Source organism: Sturnus vulgaris, chromosome 14 (assembly GCF_052056855.1).
Source record: "Sturnus vulgaris isolate bStuVul1 chromosome 14, bStuVul1.hap1, whole genome shotgun sequence".
In the NCBI taxonomy this organism is placed as follows: Eukaryota; Metazoa; Chordata; class Aves; order Passeriformes; family Sturnidae; genus Sturnus; species Sturnus vulgaris.
Window position 1 is genome coordinate 5250696 of NC_142256.1, and position 24808 is coordinate 5275503.

At 47.5% G+C, this 24808-nt stretch overlaps 1 protein-coding gene across 3 annotated transcripts in view; it reads right to left on the minus strand.

Moving 5' to 3' along the window:
* Window positions 1-3327: 3327 nt before the first annotated feature.
* The window catches only part of ARHGEF6 (Rac/Cdc42 guanine nucleotide exchange factor 6), a 37693-nt gene continuing 16212 nt past the window's right edge, over window positions 3328-24808 (minus strand). For 2 of the 3 annotated variants that reach the window (XM_088173043.1, XM_088173044.1), the window contains 16 exons: window positions 23560-23654; window positions 22794-22889; window positions 21858-21980; window positions 20475-20613; window positions 18555-18614; window positions 16362-16508; window positions 15430-15516; window positions 14385-14463; window positions 13380-13513; window positions 12994-13119; window positions 10333-10353; window positions 9431-9524; window positions 8249-8338; window positions 7443-7542; window positions 6556-6610; window positions 3328-5657 (listed from right to left, as the gene is read on the minus strand). In XM_088173043.1, coding sequence (XP_088029169.1) covers window positions 5517-5657; window positions 6556-6610; window positions 7443-7542; window positions 8249-8338; window positions 9431-9524; window positions 10333-10353; window positions 12994-13119; window positions 13380-13513; window positions 14385-14463; window positions 15430-15516; window positions 16362-16508; window positions 18555-18614; window positions 20475-20613; window positions 21858-21980; window positions 22794-22889; window positions 23560-23654 — 1587 coding nt within the window. In that variant the 3' untranslated portion in view covers window positions 3328-5516. The remainder of the gene's footprint in view (window positions 5658-6555; window positions 6611-7442; window positions 7543-8248; window positions 8339-9430; window positions 9525-10332; window positions 10354-12993; window positions 13120-13379; window positions 13514-14384; window positions 14464-15429; window positions 15517-16361; window positions 16509-18554; window positions 18615-20474; window positions 20614-21857; window positions 21981-22793; window positions 22890-23559; window positions 23655-24808) is intronic. The other variant, XM_014884985.2, reaches the window with a different exon arrangement.

Genomic DNA, 24808 nt, shown 5'->3' on the forward strand with positions numbered 1-24808 from the left:
AGGGTGGCACTGCTTTGGCTGGGTTCATACTTGGTGACAATCGCTTTGCATCAGAGGGGTGGCTGCCTGCTGAGGGAGACTGCAGATTTCAAGGCAGAGAGAAGGTAGGGCATTAGTCGTGGTCTGCTCTTGGTGACCTGAATCTGTTCGCCAGACTGTCCTCCCACCTCTGTAGGCAGAGGAACCTTTGCCTGTGGGCAGTTTCACTCCCCTGTCGAAGCAGCACTGGGAACCATCATCAAAACTGGAACTGCATCTTCTCCTGAGACCCCCTCCTGCCCAAGGAGGAGGACCAGGAAAGCACGGAGGTGGCAGGACCACCTGCTTCTTTGGTCCAAAGCACATGTGCAGAGGATCTTCTAGCTGTCCTCAGTGAGGACATGTCCACAGTGGCATTTTTCCTGGAGCTCCAGGACAGTACATGGGCAGGACACCTCTTGAGCAGAGGGTACCCGAGTGACACTGCACACTAGGGTCTTCCCAATCCTATTCTCCAGCTTGGTCTGCAGCAAAGGTGATCCGGGCACAAGGACATTGATGCAGCACTTTAAAAAACATTTGAGGATTACATATGTGACAAGGCTGGGGTTTTGGTTTTACAGGTCACAGTTAGAGTGTCAAAGTTTGGAAATAATGCTGGATACCAACAGGTTTGCAAATGGAAGAGCTTCCAGATTTGGGCAGTCTTTAGGCTTTATTGTGCTGGAGGCTTCAGGTCTACCACTGGTGGAACAGAAGGGGATTCTTCGCACAGCTCATTGCAGAGCTGGGTGCCCAGCACAGCCCCCTCCAAAGTCAATAGAGCTCAGGGACTGTCTGCTTTTACTATAATTTACTAAGTATTTTTTGGCTTTTCTCCAAAACTGCCTAACTTTTTTAGGGGATGGACCACACTTGTCTGACATCTTGTATAAAGACTATTTATTTAACTAAACCCATCTTATATTTGTAACCAGAGATTCTGAGTGCCAGAGGACTGTGCACGGCTCTAGTTGTGTTTTGCAGCATAATTCAGTGTTTGTGGTTCCCCCCTTCCACAGTGTGGGGTTTCTTCCACCGATCATTCCACAATTAATACAACTAATTGTATCATCTATGAATTAAGACGTAGGTGGCTCTGTATGTTTTGAATACGGCTCACCCTTCCCAGCCCCAGGCTGAGATTTCACAGGGTTCTGCTTGGGGTCAGGGGCCAGTGAGGTGGTACTGGGGGTCACAATGAGAACAACCAGTCCCAGAAGCCGCCAGGGGCACCCATTCCACCATGCTCCTTGAGGCATGTTGAGGTGCCAGGGCCAGACAGCACTAGGGACATTTTGGCAGGAGGAGGAAGCAGAGAGCCCGGTCCTGGGAGGACAGTGAGACATGGAGGTTGAAGCCCCCAACACAGCTGTGAAACAGAGGGGTGGGGACTAGTGTTAACAGGATTTAGGACATCTGAGTCAAAGAGGATTATTCCTGCCGTCCTAAGGCCATGGAGCCTGCAGGGATGTCTCTGCTTTGGAGCAGAGGGATGAGGGATGGATGCTGCACATGCTGCGTATGGGGCTGGGCAGCTGCTGCCTCCCACAGTGCCCTGTGATGGCGTGGTTCTGACCACATCCCTGCTGCTGCTGAAACTCAGCCAGCCCTGTGGGACAGGCTCCTGGAGGCAGTGCTGAGCTGCCTGAAGAACCACAAACCTCCACAAGGGAGGTGGAGGTGCTCAGTCTTGGTGGGAGTGTGACTGGAAGCTACAGGACAAACCAAAGTTGGTGCAAACTAGCATGGCCTGAGACAGGAGGAGAAGCTTGGAGCAAGTAGATGGGGAGAAGAGAGCTGTGAGGGGCTTGTGTGGGGCCAAAAACCTCCAGGAGTGCAAAACCTGCTTGTCACAGGCAAGGAGAAACTGTGATCAGTGCACACTTTGAAAGCCCCTGCAGCCCCCAGCCTCAGTGGCCAAGACCACCTGCCAGAGACCTTGGGCTGGGCTGTGATCCCCAGCCCAAATCACTGAGCAGGGATCCAGGAGCTGCAAATTGCATGGTTGAGGAAAACAATTAGAGAGGGGAGGAGAAAACAGTCATTAAACAAGTCCATAAATTCTGCAGCAAGAGTAGTAGATGCCAACTGTCACCTCCCCTGCCTGTGGGCTGCCGGACCAGCCCCAGCCCCTGCCCACAGCACTGCCTTTCTCAGGGCTTTTGCTTCTTGCCTCTGTTTCTTATTTGGCAAAAATAGCCCGTGGGATTCAGATGTGAGGTAGCATGTGAGAGGGGACAAGATGCAATTGCTGCCATCCAGCTGTGTCCTTCTCCTCCAGCCCTGCCCGTTGCCACAGCTGGCACCATTTCCTCTCCTCATGGAAAGTTTAAAGGTCATCAATACATTGATTTTTCGCTTGATACGAGGCCTTTATGCCAGTCCTCAGGCTGTGGATTTTACTGTTTCCAAACTGATTTTTGATTTTCTGAGTTAAGAAGGCTGGAGAGGGTGATGAGTTTGCAGGGCATATGAGATACACTGAGCTCACATTAAAAACCAAATTTATACATACACACACACACACACACACACATATATATGCACCAGGTTTCTCCAAGCCACATCCAACCTGGCCTGGAACCCTTCCAGGGATGGTGCAACCACAGCTTCTCTGGGTAACCTGTGCCAGGGCCTCACCACCCTCACAGGGAAGAATTTCTTTCTAATATTCCATCTAAGCCTGCCCTCTGGCAGTTTGAGTGTTTTTCCATGATGCACTCAAGGCTAGTGTTTCTTTTTTCCCTTGTTATTTTTCCTACTCTGTGTTTGGGGAAGGAGAGAAAAGTCCAGCCTTGCTGCCCTCAATCCTCCTCTTCTGCTATGGGCTGAGACTGCAGACCGTGGTACATCTCTACCAAAGAGTTAAAAAACCCCAGCCTGCAGGAGATGTCTTGTCCAAGTGGTGGTAGACCAGAGGAAATCCTGTAACCACGCCTAATTGCCAGAAAAAAACACACACTAACTAAAAAAATAAAATACCAAACAGGCAGGAAGTCACTTATCTACAGCAACTGCCTGGTGCAGCAGAGCAGTCTGTTCTCCATAAAGCATCCTTGTGAACAGAGTGCATATGGGGCTTGAGGGATGGAAATGCATCTCCTCCCCTGGGACCAGGTGCCTTGGCCTGCTGTAGCTCTGGTGGGAGCAACAGTCCAAGTACCAGCATCATCTTTCACACCAGTAGTCCCACAAGTAAATCAGAGAGGTATGATGCCGCCATGGCATTTTGAGGAAATCAGTGATGCCCAGAGAGAGCATGGGCTTTGCTTTCACGGTGGAAACACAGGAAACAGCTCCAAGGGCTAAGAAGCGACTTTTATACTTCTTTATTTGTTGAAAATGTCAATTAAAAAACTGTTCAAAATAAAAACATGTTAGAAAAGTTGAACTTGCATAAGTAGTTTACAGTAAATAAACCTACATGATGAAGATACACCGGAAGGCAGCTGACACAACATCCATCTAAAGACAGACTCACTGGAACCTATTTACAAAGCACTGTAAACAAAGTAAATATGGAAACATCGCTGTTCATCTGGCATGGCTTCTTTTCCTTTTTATTTTATTTTCTTGTCTTTTTTTTGGCTTCTAGCTCTTGAGAAACAATTGATCCAAAAAGTCCCGGTGTGCCCTCTATCATATTACATCTCACAAACATGCATGTGTACATAGCACGGGTTTCAACTGAGCCTGGGGGCAGTAAGGACACATTTCCATCCTCTGCCTGGAGTGTCAGTGACCCTTGGTTTGCTCTGCATGGCAGCAGCCTAGTCCCCCAGCCCAGCTTGGGGCAGGCAGCAGGGCCAGACAGTACCCAAGGGTCTGGGCATGGCCTCCCCGACCAGCAGTAAGTGCAGCAAAGGTCCTGCTCCTGGAAAAGGATTCACAAGCACAGCAGAGCGTGACTGCTGACAAACTCACTCAACTGTGTGGCCAGGGAGGGATGTGGGGAGCTGCCATCTAGCTGGGATGCTCTGGGGATGGCAAATGTAGCCAGACCTCTGTTTTGCCCTAGAAACAGCTTAAAGAGGGTTTCTTATTACACTCTTTGAGATGTTTTGGAGTCTACATCTCCCAAAACACCATTTGCAATGTCCTGGCTAAATTTTAATGGCAAGGAGGGAGTTGTAATTATTGCCTCTGTTATGTCCTTCACAACCAACATAATGGTGTGACTGTAATGAACTGTGATGCCTCTGCACACCCTGGGACCATGCTGCCCTGTGAGATAAATAAGACATCATTAACTTCAACAGAAGGTTATTTTTATAATGCTGTTAAGGAAGGAATAAAGGAAAACTTCGGTTCTAAACTATAACACCAAATAAGATAAGGAGAGCTGATACATATGCATGTTGCCTGTGTGCTGTGCTGGAGGAGCTGTGCAGGGATCTGTGAGGGTGTCGCACATCCTTGCCCCAGGAGTGTTCCAGCTCTTGTCAAAGCATAAATACCTTCCCTATCTCAAGAGAAAGTTCCTTTTCCCTAGCAGAAAACCCCTGTGGGGCAGTGTGGGGAGAAGTGGCCACTGGCTACACTGCCAACCTTTGGGAAGAAGTGATGGAGAGCATAAAGTGGGCAGAAGGGAGCAGGGGACCAGCACATTTGGGGTTGTTTTTTGTTGTCAAGCAGTGTTTACATTTCATATGGAGAAAAGCACGTCCTGCAAGAGGAAGCACAGCAAAATTATAATCTCCTAGAATACCTGGACACTTGATGTGAAAACAAAGCAGGGGGAGGAATTCTACATCATGCATAAGAGGGATGGGGGGCAGAACAGCAGTTACCTGTTGTGCTAATCACAAGCTGTAAGGAGGCAGCACTGTGCAAATTACTTTCCTATGCACTCTGACAGGTGCTCCAGATCTAGCTTCCCCAAGGAGTTTAAACGCCTTCATGTTAATTGCACATTTTAATCAGTATCAAGGCCACAGGAACCACAGTATTGCTGGGCTCAAATTCGCTACAGTCAACTAATAAGGAAAAAGATGATGGATGGGAAAAGCTTCCCCAGTTGTGACTATCTGAAAAGAGAAGCATGGTGCTTTTTTGGTTTCTGCTCAATGCCACCTCAGTAATGTTTTCATTCAATAAATAGGTACTAGTGCTTTTGGAAAGAATGAAAGCATTAAAAAGTGCTTAAGCTTCTTCTAGGAAACTGCTGACCAAGCTTTTGTGAGCAACAATCACCAGCAGAGTTTGTATTTGCTCCCAGTAGCAGGTACAATGAGGTATTATTTGCTGCAGATGAATTGTGAATCATGGACCACTTGCTTACTGGTTCAGTTGTGATTGATTGTTTCTGCTTTATTTCCTTACTGGATGGAAGAAAACCAATTTTTTCTTTTTCTCTTTTTTTTTTTCTCTCTTTTTTTGGTAACAAAATACCCCTAACCAACAAAATAAGGAGCAAGAAGAGGCAAAGGATCCAGTTCCACTTCCCAAAAATACACCTGAGGTCACACACCACTGCCAGCAGCTTCTCCATGAATTTAGGCGATCAGGGATGATTTGCGCCCTACGTCCTCCCTGCCACACTCATCTGTCTGCTTCAGCAGCCTTCTCACCAGCTTCTCCAAGTCCTTCCTGGATTTAAGCTCTTCCTCCAAACACTGTTTCATCCTTTTGTTTTCCTGCAAGGTGAAAAACAAAGGAATAAAGATGCAGTTAATGCCCATGCACTTTATGCAGTGAGGGGCTTTCATGCATCTGCTGCCTGATGCCTCAGAGGTGATGAAATAACAGAGACATTTGATAAGGCCTCGCGAGGATGAAGAACATAAGTAGATCAATCCACGAGTAACCCAAACAGACCCTTACTACATCACAGACCTGCACAGAAGTTCCCTGACTTTGGGCAGGCAGAAACATCCTCCTGGAGACATAATTTCAGCTAGGGTTGAAGAACCCTTTTATCCTCTGATGGTTTCTCCCACCTCCAGCCTTGAGACTGGAGGGAAGAGGACTTATTTCCTCTGAGTCTACATGAACAGGTGGCCACCAGACCCCTGTAAAATGAGCGGTCAAGCTGAAAGACCTTTTGGAATAGGGGGAAGTTTCATGTTACCACAAAGACCAACTACTCCTTCCCTCTTGCTTTCTCTGGCACTCAAGCACAGCGGATGAGAGAAGGTGGTCTCCAACTGCACCAGGGAAGGTTGAAGTTGGACATTAGGAAAAGTTTCTTCACAGAAAGGGCTGTCAAACACTGGAACAGTCTGTCTAGGGAAGTGGTGGAGTCATCGTTCCTGGGAATGTTCCCAGAATGTGTGGGTATGGCACTTCAGGACATGCTTTAGTGGTGGTGTTGGGTTGACGGTTGGACTCCATGATCTCAGAGGTCTTTTCCAGCCTTAAAGATTCTATGATTCTGTGATTCAGGGAGGTAAACCAGAAGAAAACTAATGCTTATGCAGGAATTTGGACCAGGATCAGCAAGACTTTTCTTGGCACTGACCAGCTGAAGATGATCCAGTACAGATTGGTTGGCTTTCACTCAACTCCCAGCACAAGCAATCCCACCCAAATTACCTGCTTCAGCTCTTTGACTTCATCTTTCAGTGCATAAACTGTGTCAACAAGGCTTCTGAAAAAATAAATTAAAGACAAATAAATTAGAGTTGGTGTGCAGGAAAACAGTGACAGCATGAGAGGTGCTGACAGGAAAGTTGCATCTAGATTCTGCTTCCCGAGCATCAGGCTGCTGCCTGTGAGGGGACTCTGGAAACGCAGCCCAGGAGCATTTATAGGCCACTGGTCCAAAACTCAGGGCTCTTTTCTCAAACTTCAATACCTTGCACTGCTTTGAGTTATCAGCAAAGGTCTGTGGCTTTGGCTTCCCTTGTTATGCAATGGCAATAAATAATAATGACTTTAAAGGTGGAAATGCCTGAGCATCTTTTGTAAAGCAGTCTTGATTCCTTGAGGTTGTGCTGCAAAACATCAAATGTGAAAGGAACACACTGACTGGGTTGGAAAGGGAGAGGCTCAACACAGTCACCCAGATGCAGAAGTTACAGAAGAGGCTGGGAGCATTCAGTGCCTGGGTGCCAGGCAGGCTCCTGAGGGACAGCAACAGCCCAGTACATCAGTAGTAGTTAAAAAAAATCAGAGCCATTTGTTTGGTTCTGTCCTCACTGACCCCATTATCCTACATCTGGATAAGCCATAAACCAGGGATCCAGGCTCCCAGAGGGATACAGCCACGTAAGGGGAGCTAGGAAGGCAGCTCTGTCCTTAAAAGGGACAAAATAGCAGTTGAAATTGTCTGGTGGTTCTTTGCCAGAACCAAGGCAGCAGTCAATGACACCAGGCCTGTTCCCTCTGTGGAGACACAGAAGGAGAGGGCATTGGTTTTTAATGCCCTTCCAAAAAGTAACACAGGGATCTATCTGCAAGTGGAGAGCAGCTGCACTTACTTTTCCTCCGTGACTGTCTGGCCATTGCTTTGTGTTTCCTCTATGATGATTTTCTCTTCCTCAGGAAGAAGGACTTGAGGGATGGAGTCTTTACGAGAGCCTGTGTGCAAGAATTATTCATGAGGGAGAAAAGGTGGCAATCTTTCCTGGTGTCCATGCTACATCAGAGACAGAAGCTCTCATTCTTTCTGCTCCACCATCAGCCCGGGGCAGGCTGGAGATGCCAACTACATCCCACTAACCCAGAGCTAGAGCAGGAAGTGGAAAATTTTCAAGAGTACTAAAGCATCTAAAGTTACATCATGGCTTATAAATGAAACCATTCGACAAGGGTCAAGAGCTCCCCAAAAGAACCATGGCCTCCCTTTTTTCTACGCACCATTATTTGACAGTTCAGTGATTTAATTGGCTGACATCTCACCAGCAATGATAAATAGTTATATTTCCAGAGTCGTAGATGTTAGATAGGTTCTTATGAAGCAGGTTGCTCTTAAACATGCAGCTGATTGAGAGATAATATTCATGCTTCCTTTCTAAAGCTATAAGCAACCTGAGATTATCATCAGGTAATCACTGGTGAAATAGCAGTGTCTCATCTGCCCTCCTACCTGCTTCATTCTCTGTGTTTAGAGGAAAAACAATGGCAACTAAACCACTAGGCAGATGAAGCTTCCTTATCTTGAAGATTAAACACTACGGTTTCCCAGCATGAGTCTCGTTGCTGTATGATGCAACATCTGTTTTTCCCAAAGGGTTATCAGTGCTGTGGGCAGAGTAGGAGCTAAATAATGTGGTTCTGTGCCCACCTGAGCTGAGAGCTTGCTGGAAGCCTGCCCCAGTACAGTATGCTTCAATCACCCTCAGGATCTGAGCATCCTCCTCCAGCGCAGCAGTACCTGTAAAGCATTGCAAACAACAGCAGGCACAAAAAGCAAGGTCCCAGTCTTTGCTCCCAAGCCCCTTAAACGACCATGCTATTTCTTTGGTTAACTGTCTCTGGCCAATCTGTTTTGAGGTCCTTTATATTTTCTAGCCTTTGTGGCATCAAGCACCATGACCAAATGGTGTGATCTCTAGATGCTCATCTTGGCAAAACTCACGGGGGGATGCCCTACTTGGGGTGCAGGCAGCACCAGGAGACGGGGCAGGCAAAGCAGCCCTAGTGTGGGAGGTCTGGTGCAGCAGCACCAGAGCAGGACTTGGAAACATGAAGTGTTAATTTCCAGCCTCTGCTCAGTGCCATCTTCTCAAGGGAGAGAGCTAAGGGAGGAGCTGTGCAAAACAGCTTGACCACGGCTGGGTGACCACGGCCTTTTGTGTAAAGCCCCCAAGGTGTGCCTCAGGTGGGCTTTAGGGAGCTCTCAGGAAACCCCTCTTTGCAGGTGAACACCCCTATTGGCATGGGGACCTTCTTGTTTCCTAATTCCTCATGGACACTGTTCTAGGACCTGCTGGCATGGCTGGGTAAGGTTCTGCCCCAGCTGTCAGAAATACTTTGGTGACTCTTGATGTGCTGTTTAATGCAGTTTTTAACTACTTGGAAATAGCTCCTTGGCTTCGTACCCAGAATAAGACCACCCACAATCCACGACCTTGTGCTAGCAATCATGAGGAGGGTGGTGGAATGTCTGGCAGTCATAACTGGGAGGGGAGGAGGGATCTGTCAGAGGCTGAGGACCAGTGCACTTCCAGAAGTCTCCCGTGCTCAGAGGCACGTAGGCTCACAGTGAGAGCATCCTGCCACATCCTGCACTACAAGAAAGCATGTTTCCAAAGTCCAGTGGAGATCACTAAGAACACAGAAATCTCCAGAAATTAAAGAAAAACAGAATCACGGAATGGTTGGGGTTAAAGATCATCTAGTCCAAATCTCCACCATGGGCAGGGACACCCTCCACTAGAGCAGGTTGCTTCAAGCCCCAGCCAATGTGGCCTTGAACACTTCCAGGGATCCAGGGGCAGCCAAAGCATCTCTGAGCAACACTTACTTTTCCGAATAACAAACTCTTCATCAGATGGTTTTCTCTCAGTTTTCCTTTTTGGAAGAAACTTCTTCATTGTTTTTGGACTTTTGCTGCAATCCTACAGAGAAATAGACTCTTGTGTTTAACCAGAACCAAAGGCAACTGGAACAGTGGAGCAGCACAGCTGGGTGCAGCTACCCATGCTACACACAACACATTAGAGAGCTACAAAGCAGACAATGACAAAGTTGGGGAAAATGATAGTTTTTGCCCTTCATATGTACCAGTTGTGACCCACTGCTCCCTGGAACAGCAGTGGGAATTGCACCTGCAGGTTTGGGCCAGGATATGCTCCTCTAGTAAATTCAATTATTCTCTAAAATCCTTCAGCCAAAGAATTAAAAAACATTCATAGCACTTTTAGTCTGCTTACAGCTCTGTGGTCTGTGCTAGAAAACCCTATAATGTGGTTTATTCCATTGACTTGATTTCTAATATTAAAGAGTTGGCAAATAGCTCTGCTTCTAAATGCCCACAATTTGACTGTATAAACCTCACACACACATATACAGAGAACAGACAAACACACACACAAAGTTAGTGTTTGATATGACTCCATGAGTAAGAAACACAGGTTTTTATCTCCTTCACTCAGTTAAAAGTCTTGCTGATTTGGAGAGAATTAGTGTATTAGTAGGTTACATGCAATAAGGATTTAAAGGAGAAGAGGCATGCCAGGAGGTTTAAGTACCATAACACTAAATACTTTCTGAGAGTTATCTCAAAATATATTTGCCAGTTGCTACTGACTCTGACAATAACTTACTGATAAAACGAGGAAAATTAGGGTCATGCAAGCACAAGAAGCATTAACAGGAACAAGTATTCTGTGCCACGACAAGCCAAAGAGATGTATCTACCCTTACCTTTAAGATATAAGACAGCCTCTACAATGAATATGCAAAGAAAGAGAAGATGAGTGTGAGAGACTGATGATTTTTATCATCAAGTCCATTAAATCCACAATTCTAAACCACGTTTCAATGTTAGTCTTGCGATTAATCCAGCACACCCTCTGTACTAGTTTTAAAGCACTATCAACATGCAAAGGAGCACTATATCATGCAAAACTGAAAATTTACATGTGAGACTCTGGGTGAGTGGGCATTAATACACTCTAAACACACAAAGAACATGCCTCCTCGGGTAGTGGTGGGTGTCTGTGGCTGGTGGCTGCCTAAACTGGCGCTTGCAACTGCAGGAGCCCCATGTGCCTGGCTCCATCCCAGCCCCCGGGAGCGCTCAACACCAGTCCCAAGGGCCTCAACCCAGCCTAGTCAGGATGCCAGGATGCTCTGTCCACCCTGGTGACAATCTCCTAGGACTCCATCTGCTCGAAGGGGACCTTCCACCCTCGCTGAAGACCTGGCCATGTCAGGCATCAGCACTGCAACCCCTCGCTGCTCCACTGGCAGGGACAGGGAGCCCCCTGCATATCTTGTGAAGGATTACATCCCTGGATCCCATCCCTGGGATGCTTGATCCAGGGAGCCACTAGGCTCTCCTGCAGGTCTGCCCAGCAAAGTCCTGAACCCTGACGTTATAAAGCCTTCACCAAATGCAAAGCAGCCAGTTAAAAAAAAAAAGTAGTAGAAGAAACAATCTGTAAATCTTTTCCCCTTTGCTAAACTGAATCCAGACACGGCACTTTACCCACAGAACTTACCTGTTCTGTCATTTCAAATGATTACTGGAAACAGAACAGGAAAAATGACCCAATTTCAATGGAAATAACAAGAGTGAGGTGCTGTACACAAGCGGGTCTGAGGTTTCCTCAGCACAGCTGGGTACAAGGAAGTGTACAAGACTGTGCCATCCCGTCCTACACTATGAGAAGACAAGTGACACTGGATGTCTAAGAATCTCTACTCTTATAATCAAATTCACTTCCCTGCAAAGTAACCCACAAACCCACTCACTTCCCTGCAAGTAACCTTTGAAATTTGTATTCCTTCATTATATCTTCATTATAGGAAGGTACTTGCATGGAGCTGTCAGCATTGTTTATTTTGTGCTTTACTTTAAATTACAAAACCTAAAATACAGTGAAATAGTGATTCTATTTAGTGATTAAGCATCCCAGAGGGAGAGATGAGACAGATGTGCATCTGCTTGGGCCAACAACCAAACTTATTTCCCGTCTGTCATCGCAGGCTTGTGTGCATGAGTCTCTCCCCAGGCTCAGGCTGGACTGACTGAATACCAGGCTGTGCCTACCCAACTCTGCTGAATATGTTGGCCTTTGGGTTTCTACTGACAAGATCAGCACAGCTTGTTCCCATGGAAGCCACATTTTTGGTCCTATGACACCTTGCAGGATATCATCCAGCATCCTATCCCCTGGGACTCGCTGTGGGCTAGGCCTCTGTGCAAAAACCTCTCCCGTAGTTGCAACCAGAATTTAATTCTTGCTACGAGTGGCACGGGACAAGAAACTGCAGAGGACCATGGTATTAATGATATCACTCAATCTGTGGTTTTTCCCACAGAAAAATTTCTCTCCTACCTCAAGCCTCTACCTATATTTTTAATTCACCACACAAGCAAAAAATGGTTTAACCTCCATTAGGAATTTAGAACATGCAAAGATTATGGGTAATTTTCAGTCTGCTCGGTTGGTATTTGAACAATTTAATTCCCAAACTGAAACGTATTACTTTACAATTCTACGAAACAAATGCAACAAGATGCAAGGAGGCTACTTTAAATCTCTACTGGAGCAGCAGACCCACAGTTCTGCCAGCTGCCAGACTCTCCATCCCTTAGTGCTGGGATGGCTGAGGGGGTCCAAGCCCCCTCCCTGTCCCCATCCCCACTGGGGCAGAAACACACCCAGGGCTGCTGTACCAAGAAAGGCAGCTGACTCAGATCCAGAGTGCTCACTCGATAAGGGGAACGTTACTTGAGGTACTGATGAGTAATTCCAAAAATTTAATGTAAGGTAGGGAAAGAGAGCACTACAGTTGTGGTGCAGGGTGACAACAGAGCTAGGCTTTATTTTGGGTTTTCCCACACTAACTCCCAGCTCCTAGGCTGGGATTCCTGCAGGTGAAGCCATCCCTCAGCTGCTGCCTCCCAGCAGGACCTTGCTGTGTAACACTCAGCTGGGTGGCAAAGGAGGGTCAAGCCTGACATCCTGCTACAGCCACCAAAACAGGGTGGGAGACACAAAAAACATGGTCAGGAATTTTGCCTCTTCCTCATAGTGCATATTGTTTCTCAGACCTGTACCACTGAGCTGCTGCTACAGCTGGAGCTGGAACACATTCCAGCAGGGAGCAGAACAGCCCCTGCCCACAGCTCAGATCCAGCCTGCAAACACCTGTACTCATGAGTGCAGCGTAGCACAAAGCCCAGCACAGTGACCAACATCCATCGTGGAACTGGGGCCAAACTGGCAGAGTCATTTCTCTCAGCATCCTCAAGAACCTACATTTCTATGGCCTTGCTGTGGGATATGAAACCTGGACACAAGGTGTAGGGATTGTGTGAAATCAGGGTCCCGGACAGTCAGGTGGGATTATTACCTCTTTGTAACTCAGTGCTGCTGATGGTCTGAGTGGAGGAGCAGGACGGAGGCAGCTCAAGCTCCAGGGCTTGAGGATTTTGGGGGGTTCCAGAGGCCCACGGATCTGCCCAGCTGAACTAAATGTCTGAGAAAATAGATGAGAAGAAAACCAAGACTGTTAACCACCAAACAAGGCAGAGAAGTGGAGGGGGATGGACAAGCCTCGAGACACTGAGACATCTAAGTTGCAAAAAAAATAGGGCAGGATACAAGTAAAATGGTACAAGTACAACACGGTTACAAAGCAAACTGCAGGATGTGTCTTAGAGCTGTCATGTTACCTCAGTGTCAGGGCACCCCTGAAACAGAGAGCTCAGGAAGCAGAGGCCAGGAGGTGACACTTACCGAGTGAGGGCTCCAGGACTGTGTTTTGGAGATGGTGCTGCATGTCCCTTTGGTGAGCCTTTGCAAGTGGTCAAGCCATTCATGCAAGTCCTGGCTGCTGCTGCAGTACACAGTGATCCGCTCCATCACGTTCCCTGTGGCAGAGGGTTAAGTAATTGTCTTTAGCAGGTGGTAGAGACTCAGGAGGAAACACAGAGTGAGATCAGCTCAGCACAGCAGGAAATGGCTCCTCAGTTTGCACAGTCCAATGGCTCCAAAAAGGCCAGGGCAAAGAGATAGAAACAGAATCATGGAATCATTAAGGTTGGAAAAGACATCTAAGATCGTCAAGTCCAACCATTAACCCAGCACTGCAAGGTGCACCACTAAACCATGTCTCTAAGCACCTTATGTACAATGATGATGTTGCCCAACCTGCTCTGGGCAATCACTGACAGTGTGGGAGCTGCAGGAAATGCTATGGGAACTGTGAGATGTATGTGTGAGGATTATTTAATGTTGAAGGTCATTAAACACAACATTTCCATGATTAACAGGATCCTGACACCAAATACTGCCAGCACAAACAGCTGCACTGCAGCCCAGGCACTGAGCATGAAATGATTGTGTATACTGACAAGTAATGAGATAAACTGAAGAAGAAAATGGGATGAAAGCTCCCTCATGACCAGAACCATTAATCTGTCAATAAATTACGTACTCAGAGCTACAAGGAATGGCTACTGGATGCAGACAGGGCACATCAGTGCAGAACAGTGCCACTGCATCAAGAGATTTGTCCCATACAAAACACTACAGTCTCCGAAGGCAGCCAGAGGCACAGCTCCAGGGCAGCTGGAGGAGATTGCCTCAAGCAGGACAGAAGTGCTCAGAAACTCAGACAACGCATGGTAAAAGAACAGGAGGAAGATCATGGTGGGGGGTTAGGGGAAGGAGGATCAGTACTTCCAGTGGCAAATGTTGTTTGCACTGGAAGGACTGCCCCAGGCAGAGGGCCCCACTGACCTGTGATTTCAAACATGTGCTCATTCCCTTCGGCATCTTCCAGCTTTGTCAGTGTCATTCCTGTCAGAGGCAGCTTTCCCTGGGAGAATTGAAGAGCAGTCAGTGTCTGCAGGTGTTGTTCTGCCTGTTTCTGCTGATTCCCTTCTCTTTGGAAATCGCCATTTGAAATTAATTTGTGAAGGCTTCAGACTGCATGAAGAGTCTTCTTTAATGTATGGATCTAGATTTCCCTGCACAACTAGGTCAAACCCTGGAGATGAAGCTCCCATGACAACTGAGTCATCCCTGGCTCATCTGCCGCCCTTTCCCTTCATTCAGTGCAAACCTTTTTTACAGTCAAGTCAGAAGGATCGATTTCCCCTGGCTTTTTCTGAAAGCCTTCCCCATTCCTCTAATTTGCATGCTGAACTGCCTGCTCACCTTACTCCCACCAGTGGGTCAAGTCAGAAAACCCAGCTAAATGTTTCCCAAATCTTTCTCATCTCCCTTGTTATGACAAATGACACATCAAAACAAGAGCATCCTTTTCCTGGCAGTATTGATTGCTTCAGACAGCTGGAGAAAAGCCAAGCTCTCAACAGCCATTGGATGGTATGGAAAATGGTGAAACACAAGAAATGTAGAGTTACATGTAGTACGTCACGGAGTGGAATTTTCATGCTCTTTGCAGTGAGCTTTGTAAGTATTTTCCAGAGAGGGCACAAAACTGAGAGCCAGGTGCCTGGTCAAAACCCTAAAGCTGGGTCAGGACACCTTACCAACACACCAAATCTCAAGAACAGCAGGTAGAACAACAGGTTTTGAGGTTTTTCCTTTTTTTCTTTTAATTTCACAGCATTCACTTACCAAATGCTGCTTAACCAATGATCAGGACAAAGGCATTGACTTTCCTAGCATATGTAAAGCCAAGCCCTGGTCCCCAGCCTGGGGTATTTGCATCACAACAGAGAGTTTGAAGGATGTAGAGGACTTGAATTTGATAAGAACTATCTGTTTTGCTTTCTTTACACCAAATACCTTGCAACTCCAAACTAAGCATGCCTACCTGATAGATGAATCCACTCATCCGTGGGCTTGCAGACAGCATCAGCAAAACATTGGAAAATAACAAGAAATACCGCTCCTCTTTCTCCTGGGGGGATAAGAATTTAGGTTAGTCCAGTCTGCAGTGCATCACAAGCACCTGCCTCTAGCAAACTGAACCCGTTGTAGCTGGAATCACAGCCTGTGAGACCACCCTCAAACCAACTATTTAGTTTTTGGTTTTTTTCCTTTACAGCATCTCATTTATGTACCAGTTTTCCCTGCACAGATTTTTGTCTGCATCCTGCTAATCCTCTTCCAATCATTGCAAAGTGCCTCAGAAGGCCTTATGTCCCCCAGCATCCCACATCTCAAACAAGAAAGATTTTTGGGACTAGATGCGGCACAGGTTTGTTTTACACGCCTTCCCTTCCCAGGGAAAAATTGGTACAGCAAGAAATTCAGTGCTTACGGGTACTTTCCCACACTGAGAATGCAGCACACATGGCTTTAGCCCCACTGGGAAAGGTCTGTGTCAGGCACTGGTGCAATGCATTAGGACCAGTAGGACAAGAATCACTCCAGATAGTTTCAAAACACAGTCAGCTCTGGGGTGCGGCATCAAAGCAGCCCCTGTGCTGCACAAAGGACATTTTCTTGTCACTCTCATTTCTCAGAGTAAGTCACAGGGGAGAAAGAGGGAAATGAATGTGCTATATGACACTGAGATGCTTCTTATCTTGAAAAGTGTCACCAAAGGCCTGAAGCTAAGCCTACCGGGTGCCTGACTCACTCCAAAGACGTGCACTCCCATTGAACAGCTCCTCCCAAGGTAAAATAATTTATCAGCGTTATTTGTCATCAGTTTGTGGCCTGGAAGGAGAGAAGCCACCCAGGAGCAAGCAGATATTCAGACACATGGTCTTTCGCCAGCAGAAGGAACACCACACTCACCTCACTTCCCCCAGACTGCACCATAACCTGGGACATGTAGATGACATTTCCCATCATTTTTATGTCCTCTCCTTCCCAGCGCTGGATAGATTCAGAAAGGATTTGCAGCTCAAGTTGTTTCCTCTTCCTCAGCTCCTGGCATTGCGACTGGGAATCACAGCAGAGCTGTGTTAGCTGGAGGGCAGGAGCCAACCCAAACCATCCCTGTTTCACCAGCAACACTTTTACAGCCCTGTGGGCTCTGGGATGGTCATGTCAGGGATCATGAAAGCCTGCTTTGGTTCCATCACAAAAAGTCTGTTAAAAAAATCACATCCTAGTGATTTATGAAGTAATGATTACATTCAAATGTCAAGGAAATTGCAAACTGCACTGAGCAAACTTTTCTTTCCAAACCAGCCCGACCTCTGAGAGTTCAGGGTCACAATTTCCAAACCAAGATAGCTGCACAGTTAAAGGTCTCTAATTTTGCTACTGCTTAGAGGGATTTTGCCCATTTTGTCCAAACAGCAGAGTTGAACTTGTAGCACTACAGAGTTCCCACAAGTCAGATGGGTGGATATTTTCTAATCAAAATCTGGGAGCTCAAAAGCAGGACTGGGCGGTGCTGTAGATGAGCACAGAAAAGATCCTTCTCAAAGTGCTGTAATTGAAAAGCTTGCACCACTGCTGGGCAGCTGGGGACTGGAGAAGCTCCAGGGAGTGACCAGTCTCTCATCAGCTCCCAGCAAGAGAGGACAATGCTGACTGAACAAAGAGTCCTGCAAATCCAAGCAATACTTTCTTTAACTGACCCCTCTGCCAACAGGGAAAATTGCTGCAAAGCCAAATAAAGGCTGTTTTCACCAACGGCTTGTTTTTTTCCAAACCTGTTTTTCTCACAGAGATTTTCCTCCTTTCCAATTCATTGACTATCCAGCTCTTCAGAGAGGCTGCATTGGGTCTAGTTTGAAACCACACACACACACTTGAACTTGAACTTGTGGTGGTTTACTCTGGTTCTACAACTGTTGTATGTTTTGAGGGCTCCCCAAGTGTCCGAATCCAATGTTCTGAGGTTAAAAATCCAAATATAATGCACAGGAGCCTTCCTGGTCCTGTAAAAGGACCACATGCCCATCACAAGAGGCACTTCTGCCTGTCTAACCTCAAATCCACACTGAACCTCTTTAGTTGTGTCATAATGACATTAAATTACTCATCACTCAAGTACACATTTCAAGTAAAACCATCCAGCACTTACGAGATTTCCTAAAGATTAATGACACCTTGTAATCTAAATGAGTTACTCCCCTATTCACTTCCAGAATAAATGGAAAGGGTGCTGTGTTTCTAAGTAAATGTAACATGATCGCCCTTTCCTGTTTTCTATGAACTTTCTCCTCCCCATCTTTTATCTGCACTGCTAAACACTTGCATCTGTCACAAACGTGTGCTAAAGGAAGGAAGCTGGACCATATCTGGAGTGGTTATAGTGAAAGGTTCTCTGTGGCTACAAAGCAAGAGAGACTAGAGCTTTTTTAATAGCTGGAAAAAGCTTTTCCAGGTAAAACCTTTATGCACATGGATGGCTTTCCCCCCTCTATTTCATCTCAGTGCAGCAGGACTTTGAGGGGTGCAGGTGACAGAGTTCACAGAAATAGGTTTGTTATCTCTGACTCAGCCCTTCTCTCTGCTCCCCACCAATGGCCATGGCACCTGGAGCCAAAATTACTGGAATGTGGTCCAAGCCTCCTGATGCCTGTGGAGCAAATTCCAGCAAAACGAAGAATTACTCCATGGTCTCAGAGGGGAACTTCCCATTGGCACCAGCACTTAGGTCAGTCACAGCTGTGCTAACCTCTCCCTCAGTGAACAAGGGGTCTAGTTTCAGATGACAAATGATTAGGGAATGGAGGCAACAGGAGATGAAAGGGACCCTGCTGCCAACACGGCCCACACTTGGCTTTCAGCGATAGAGGAGAAACTTGGAGAATCACCATCTCTTCTCTGGGACCATAGAGCCAGCATGCACTTGCTGCAGCCAGAGGAGCAGCTCTAGGCTTGAAATGTGGAATTAGGTTTCTTTGTAACCCATCTTTTCCATTCCGAAAGACCTTTTTTCCTAATGAGGAGACGAATGTCAGGCTTGACTCATTCTTCATGAAATGCAGACTTGAAATGGAGTGCTCTATTTTAAGAATTGCCACCTACCACAAGGGACTTGAAGGATGTGACTGCTTTCAAAACATCTTCATGATCTGCATGCGCCTCCTAGTGAAGGGAGAGCAAATTCCTCAGCCATCAGCAGCAGCAGCAGCAGCACCCACCCCGAGCATCAACCCACCCCGAGCATCACCCACTGTCCCAGTACACCCAGGGCTGAGGATATAGGCAGCATGGGCGTCAGGAGGAGGTCAGAGTTCCCCAGGTACCTTCCCCACCATCCACTTCAACATGGCAGGGCTAAAGGTAGCTATGCAATTCACTGATATCAATTTAATTGAGTGTGAAGTGGCCAGAGCAAGAGTAGGAATGATTGGACTTAGAACAAATCTGACTTGCAAAGAAAAATCAATAAAAACTGGCAGTGGTGCAGGGTGCAACTTCAGGAAGGAAACTTCCATTGATGTGTAAGGTATTCCAGCCACTGCCCCGTCAAGGGTGGAAATCTATGAGCACCAAGGGGGCTTCACCTCTGAGTTTAAGGGAGGGCGTGTCTGAACAGAGAGCTCTTGGGCCAGGTGAAAGCAGAATGGTGCCCCTTATCTCTGACCCCAGCTGTATGCTAGTACCCTCCCAGAATTTTCTCCTGGATCTACGGCCCTGCTCCTCACCACCAAGTCCTCAAGCCAAGCAACTCATAAGGCGTCTAGATTGAGATGGAACTGTCCCTGCAGCCTGAGAGAGCTCATCTGGAACGTGGGACGAGTGGCTGCCCTAACACACCTGCCCCCTCAGCAGCTCTGCAGCAGTGCAAGGAATGCTGTGGTGCACATCCACACTGCACACAGGCATCCTCTTCCCACAGCATCACAGCTTAAACCTCAGCCCTGCTGATTCATGCAACAAAACTCCCACACTCAGCTTAGAAACTAAGAAAAATAGGTGATGTGTGTGTCCCCAAATCCACTGCTGAACCGCCTGCAAAGAGCAGGCAGAGAGCACAATGCATATCCTGCAAAGAGCACATTACCCCTGCATGAGCATGGTGGCTGCAGCCAGGCTCAGCTCAGTCCCTGCAGCACAGCTCAGCCAGGAGAGAGGGCACAGGTAGGTCTGGAGTGTGCCAATCTGCAGGCTCTCATGCCCTCCCCTATGCAGGAATATCCCTGTCTCCGGCATAGAGGTTTTAATCCCTTGGCTTGATTGTAGGTCATGGATAAGTGTTCTGAATTAACTGGTAATTAAAACTGGATGAGGGGAAAAAGTAAACTTGCTTAAAAACAGACTTTTACTTCTGTTTTCTCCAGCCCCTTGCACCACCCCTGAGTTTTGCCTTCCTGCAGCTGGAGTGCACCAGCAGTGAGTAGCAGAGCTCCAACAGCACAGTCCCTGGGGCAAGAAATGTCCTGAAGCAGATCTGTTTCTTGCCGAGGAAGTCTCTGTGCCCCTGGCAGCTGTCCCTGCTCCTAGAGACTCGCTCTCCACCCCTGTGTCTGTGCTGGCTGCCAGGTCCACGTCTGTCCGTGCAGCTCGGCCTCCACCCAGGACCACAACCCTGGGGCAACGGGTGGGAATGTGCCTTCGAGTGAGGCTAGGCTTAGGAATCTCATCAAATCATAACAAAAACACAGATTTATTCTCGGCTGTGCAAATAAACAGCAGCTGCAGCCCGACCCTAGACTCTGCTTTTACTTGTGCTGGAAATGGCCCATCTTTGAGGAAGGGCTGGGGTGAAGAGCAGGCAATGCATTTCCACGACATTCCTCAAACTCTTCCACCAGTATCTCACTTTTAATCTGAAAGGTGGGTAATGTCTGGGGGACATCTGGGATCCCTGGAGATGTGATAAGTACTTTTAGCCACATGATGCTCAAATACCAAGAGGCAAAGGTGTCTCTTGAAGCTCAGGGACCAGCTCTGGCAGCATCAAGGGGCAGAGCCTGCCCAGCAGCCCCACACTCCACCTACCTCCATGTGCCGCTCCAGCTCCTGCAGCAGTGTCACGTATTTATCCAGCCTCAGGAAGGGTTTGCTGAGGCTTGTGGTCAGGATGAGAATGCCTGGGCTGGCCGCACCCTGGCTCTCCATGAACTTCTCCAGCTCATCACTAAAAAAAGAGACAACAACAACGATAGGAAGGAGGGCTCTCAGAGCTGAGAGCTGTGTTTTGCTGCCTCCCATGCTCTCCTGATGGTCAGGGCTCTGCTCCGAGCGGGGCCTCCCTAAAGGCAGCACAAACTCCCCTCTGAGCACCCACCACCTGTTCCAGGGAGCAGGCAGGGAGCTTCTAGCCAAGCAAGACCCTTCTTCCCTGGAAAGCAGGAGAGGATGCTGTGCGGCCACAGGTGTTGGAATGCACAGTCCTTGGGGCACATTGATGCCAGCAGCTGGTCCCTCAGCCCAGCAAGGTGGCACAGGTCCAGGTATCCGGGGGACAGAGGAGGTTGCAGCAATTCACTGGGACCCTGCTGGAAGCTGTGATGCAAGTGTTTGCATGTACATTGCTTCAGAGATCATGGCTTCCATGTGTCAGCACATTTGCCAAAGCTGATTCTTTGGTTGATTTAGAAAAAGGGGTCAGACTGAGAAATCACATGAATGAGTCATTTGCTGGAGCCAGGCTTGTTGTTACACTGAACTAAAGCTGGATTTCAGCAGGTAAGTAAATATATTGTGACTTCCCATTGCAGAATGGGAACACTTAAACACTATGGATGTGGTCCTGGCTTTCCCATCATTGCAGGGAGGACAGCTAACCTGCATTAGGGATGATACAGTGGTAGCATCTTGGCTTGGCACACTCTTGAGCAGGACATCACACAAATTCAAGTGTCTACTCATGCAGATCACGTTGAAGAAAGATGTTACTAATGTGATCTACCAGTGACCCTGAAAATCAACCATTTGGTTGAATAGAAGCTCAGTTAATAAACTGGGTAACTGGGTGACTAGACGACCATTCCCCTTCTGCAGTGATGTGCTCCCCACCATGGTGCCATAGGGGAACACCCTCCCATTTGTCAGTGTGTGAGCACTTGAGCAGTGGGTCTGAAAGAGCATCTGGGTCCTTTAGCAAGTAAGAATCACAGAAGATGCTACAGCCAGAGCTGAGACTGCGTGTTTGATCCAAGGTGGAAGTCCTGTGTGTGCAAAAAGGACCTGTGAGATCAGCTCTGAACACGAGCAGTGTCTTCATGTTGAAGTTGAAAGGCCCCACTGAAAAAGCCCAAAGCCCCAGCAGCAACTCCTTGGCCAGTTGTCAAAACATAGGTCAATAGCCATTCCAGGCCAAACATAAATAACAAAAGTTAACTTTTTTAAGGAGTCTGAATCTCCTTCTCCATCACTCACCTGTGCTGTGTGAGGACATTCACTGCTGAAGGGTGGTTAGCACAGTACGTCAGGTACAGGGAGCGGAACTGGGGCATCAGGTTCACGAAACAGCCTCCCACACGCTGCTGGTTCTCAGGGAGCCTACAGACAGCAACACACCAGCCACGCTAAGCCTCTGGATCTGCACCCTGCAGCTACAGCACTCTCAGGGACCTGCCCAGGAACTACCCTCTGCTCAGGGACGTTCCCATGTCACCTCGCAACTGCAGCACTGAGCAAAATATCCATACCTACTACCTGGGGAGGAAGAAGAGGGGGATCCTCAGGTGGGTCTGGGTTCCTGCGGTACAGACAGTGAGCATCACAACCCATTATCAGCCTCAGACAACCTGTGACTCAACCTGAAATGTCTCACCAGCAGAGCTACAGCTAGGAGGTGCTGGAATTAGGGGCAGTGCACGGGGGGGTCCCACTCTCTGGGTTGCCCATGAATATGAAAAGACAGAGAAAGAAGGAGAAGCCATGGCCTGAATATATTCTCAATATTCAGTTCTTCCCCATCTCTTTTCAGCGCTTAGCTCAGGCTAAACATGTCTGTCAGCTTCCCTGCAGGAAATTATCACCTCTAATAATTTGCTCTTTGCTCCCTGGCAATTCCCATCTTCATGCCTGCCAGATCTCCCACCCTGCATGTGCCTGCACCTTTGGGTTAGGCACACTTTTGTGTCAGGTCTAGTGACACTCATTCAGCAGATGCCTTAATACCAGCAATGTCAGAGTTCCTTCTACTTTCCCTCCTGCACTGCCTGCCACCTTTCCTCCATCCTGTTATTTTTTTCTATATTTAACAAGTCTAAGACAGGAGCCAAGAGAAACATTAATGAACATGTCTTTCTATTATTTTTAGCTACAGCTGAAAAGCTTAACAACCTCATCGCTATGACACAAACTTACTTTGCAACTTCTTCCAAGGCTTGGTTCAGTGTTTGCTGAAAAGCAGAGATTTCTTCCATGTTTCCCAGCAATGCCGCAATGTCCCCGGCACTGAGCCTACGAGAGCCACATCACCAGTCACCATCAAAGAGAAGCTGCTCTCAGGAGCGCCCCTTTTTATTTGTCAGCAACCCTTCCAAAAAGACACAAACATTTCTCCTTCCCCAGATACTGCGTCAGACAGAACGCAAAATTCACGATCTGTGAGCTACAGACCACAGTCTCCTGGAGAGGACGTCTGCTGCCAAGGACTATCTTAATTGGATTTTAATAATTTAATCCCACTAATCTTCTCAGATCTTTAGCTGTCTAATAGACACGGCCAGATGGGATTTCAGCCAGAGGTGGGGAGGGAGGAGTGTGCACAGACAGAGAGTTTTGTCTTCAGGGATTCATGCCATAGGTTTCCCTGTGGGAGGAGGGTCCTACAGCTAGGGGCTTCTCTGTTCCTTGAGTGAGGTTGGATGTTTCCAAAACTAATGTGCCTGTTTCTGTCATCCTAAGAGTCACTCTCATATCACTCTCATTTAGGCCCACAAGGCTGAGAGCACAAAAAAACTTCCCAGATGAAGATTTTGGGAGGGGAGAAGTGACTGAAATACAGAGGCCTTAGAATGGCACTCTCCCATCTTGCTTGAGTGGACAATGTCTAAATCCGTGTCCTCCATCCATGACACCCCAAGGTTCCCCCAAGGTTCTCTCCACCTCAGATGCCCTTATATCTTACTTATCATAAGACTGGAGGGGTCTTAAGTAAGTTCCCAGAAGTGACTGTAGTTCCTTTGCATAATCTCGTTCTGTTTCCAGAATATTTTGCAACACCTAGGGTGAGAGACAGAGCACTGAGAAGATCTTTGTACTAGCAAATTAGTCAAAAGAACATGACATCAGCTTCCAAGTCTGGAAAGGAATGGAAGTGTATTTTAAGTCCATTTCTTAATGCAGAACCCAGAACATTCAGGAAAGTCCTGGTAGCCAAATATTGAGATTTTACTTTGCAAACTCGGGGAGGCCTGGAAAGCAGGTATTAAAGGCTGCACCAAGGATGGCTTCTGTGGCAGATCAAGCCAGAGGACATCTCATTTGCCATTTCAGGGATGTAATGACCTGGGTTTGGTCCTGCTAATCCATCTCAGCAGCTGGTTTGTCTCTGGCTGCACAGCAGGCAAGCCCAGTACCTGCACACTCCCAGTCAGCACTCCAGTTTCTCAGTGTGGATAAGCTCTGGAGACAGTGGAGGTGGTTTCTAGCTCCCTGGACATACTGCTTCTGATTTGCTTTGCTTGAAATATATTTAGACATACTGATGAGCAGGATTTAGCTCCAGCACTGAGAGCCAGGGATGCTCATGTGAGGCATCTTCACTCTCTTACACCACAGCCTGGACACAGTGGGGAAGGTAACTGCCCCTGCTTTGCCAGACTTCCTCACTTTGGCAGCAATATGTAAAGCAGGAGATGTTCCCCACCCCTTCTGCAGCAGCAAGTCATGGCTGGCAGGCTGTGAACCTGCTCCAAAGCCAAGCCCATTTACAAAGCCAGGCCATGAACTGTGGCAGCTGCCTGTTCTCTGAGGGCTGCAGCTGCTGGCAGTGGCACGGGACAGGCACCTTGGGGTGTAACATCTCCAGCCAAACCCAAGAAAGGGGCCAGAGCCCTGTTTTGGCTTGCTTATACCATGACATGGTCTCCCCATCTTTATCAACAGGAAATACTGGGCCTTATCCCCCTGCATTGATCTGACAGCTGACACCTCTCCCTAATTATCTCAGTTGTCTACTTCAAGTCTCTACTTTTGACATCTTTCAGCCACTTCCACTCGTGGTTTATTGTCACAATGGCCTTGAATCAAGGGAATGGCAACAGCTGCATTTAAACACAGAGTCACATCCTCAACTGTTACAAATTGCTTCAATAATTTTTAAGGGAAGGAGCCACTTCAGAAGTTTAATAACATGGTACTTATTCAAATGTGTG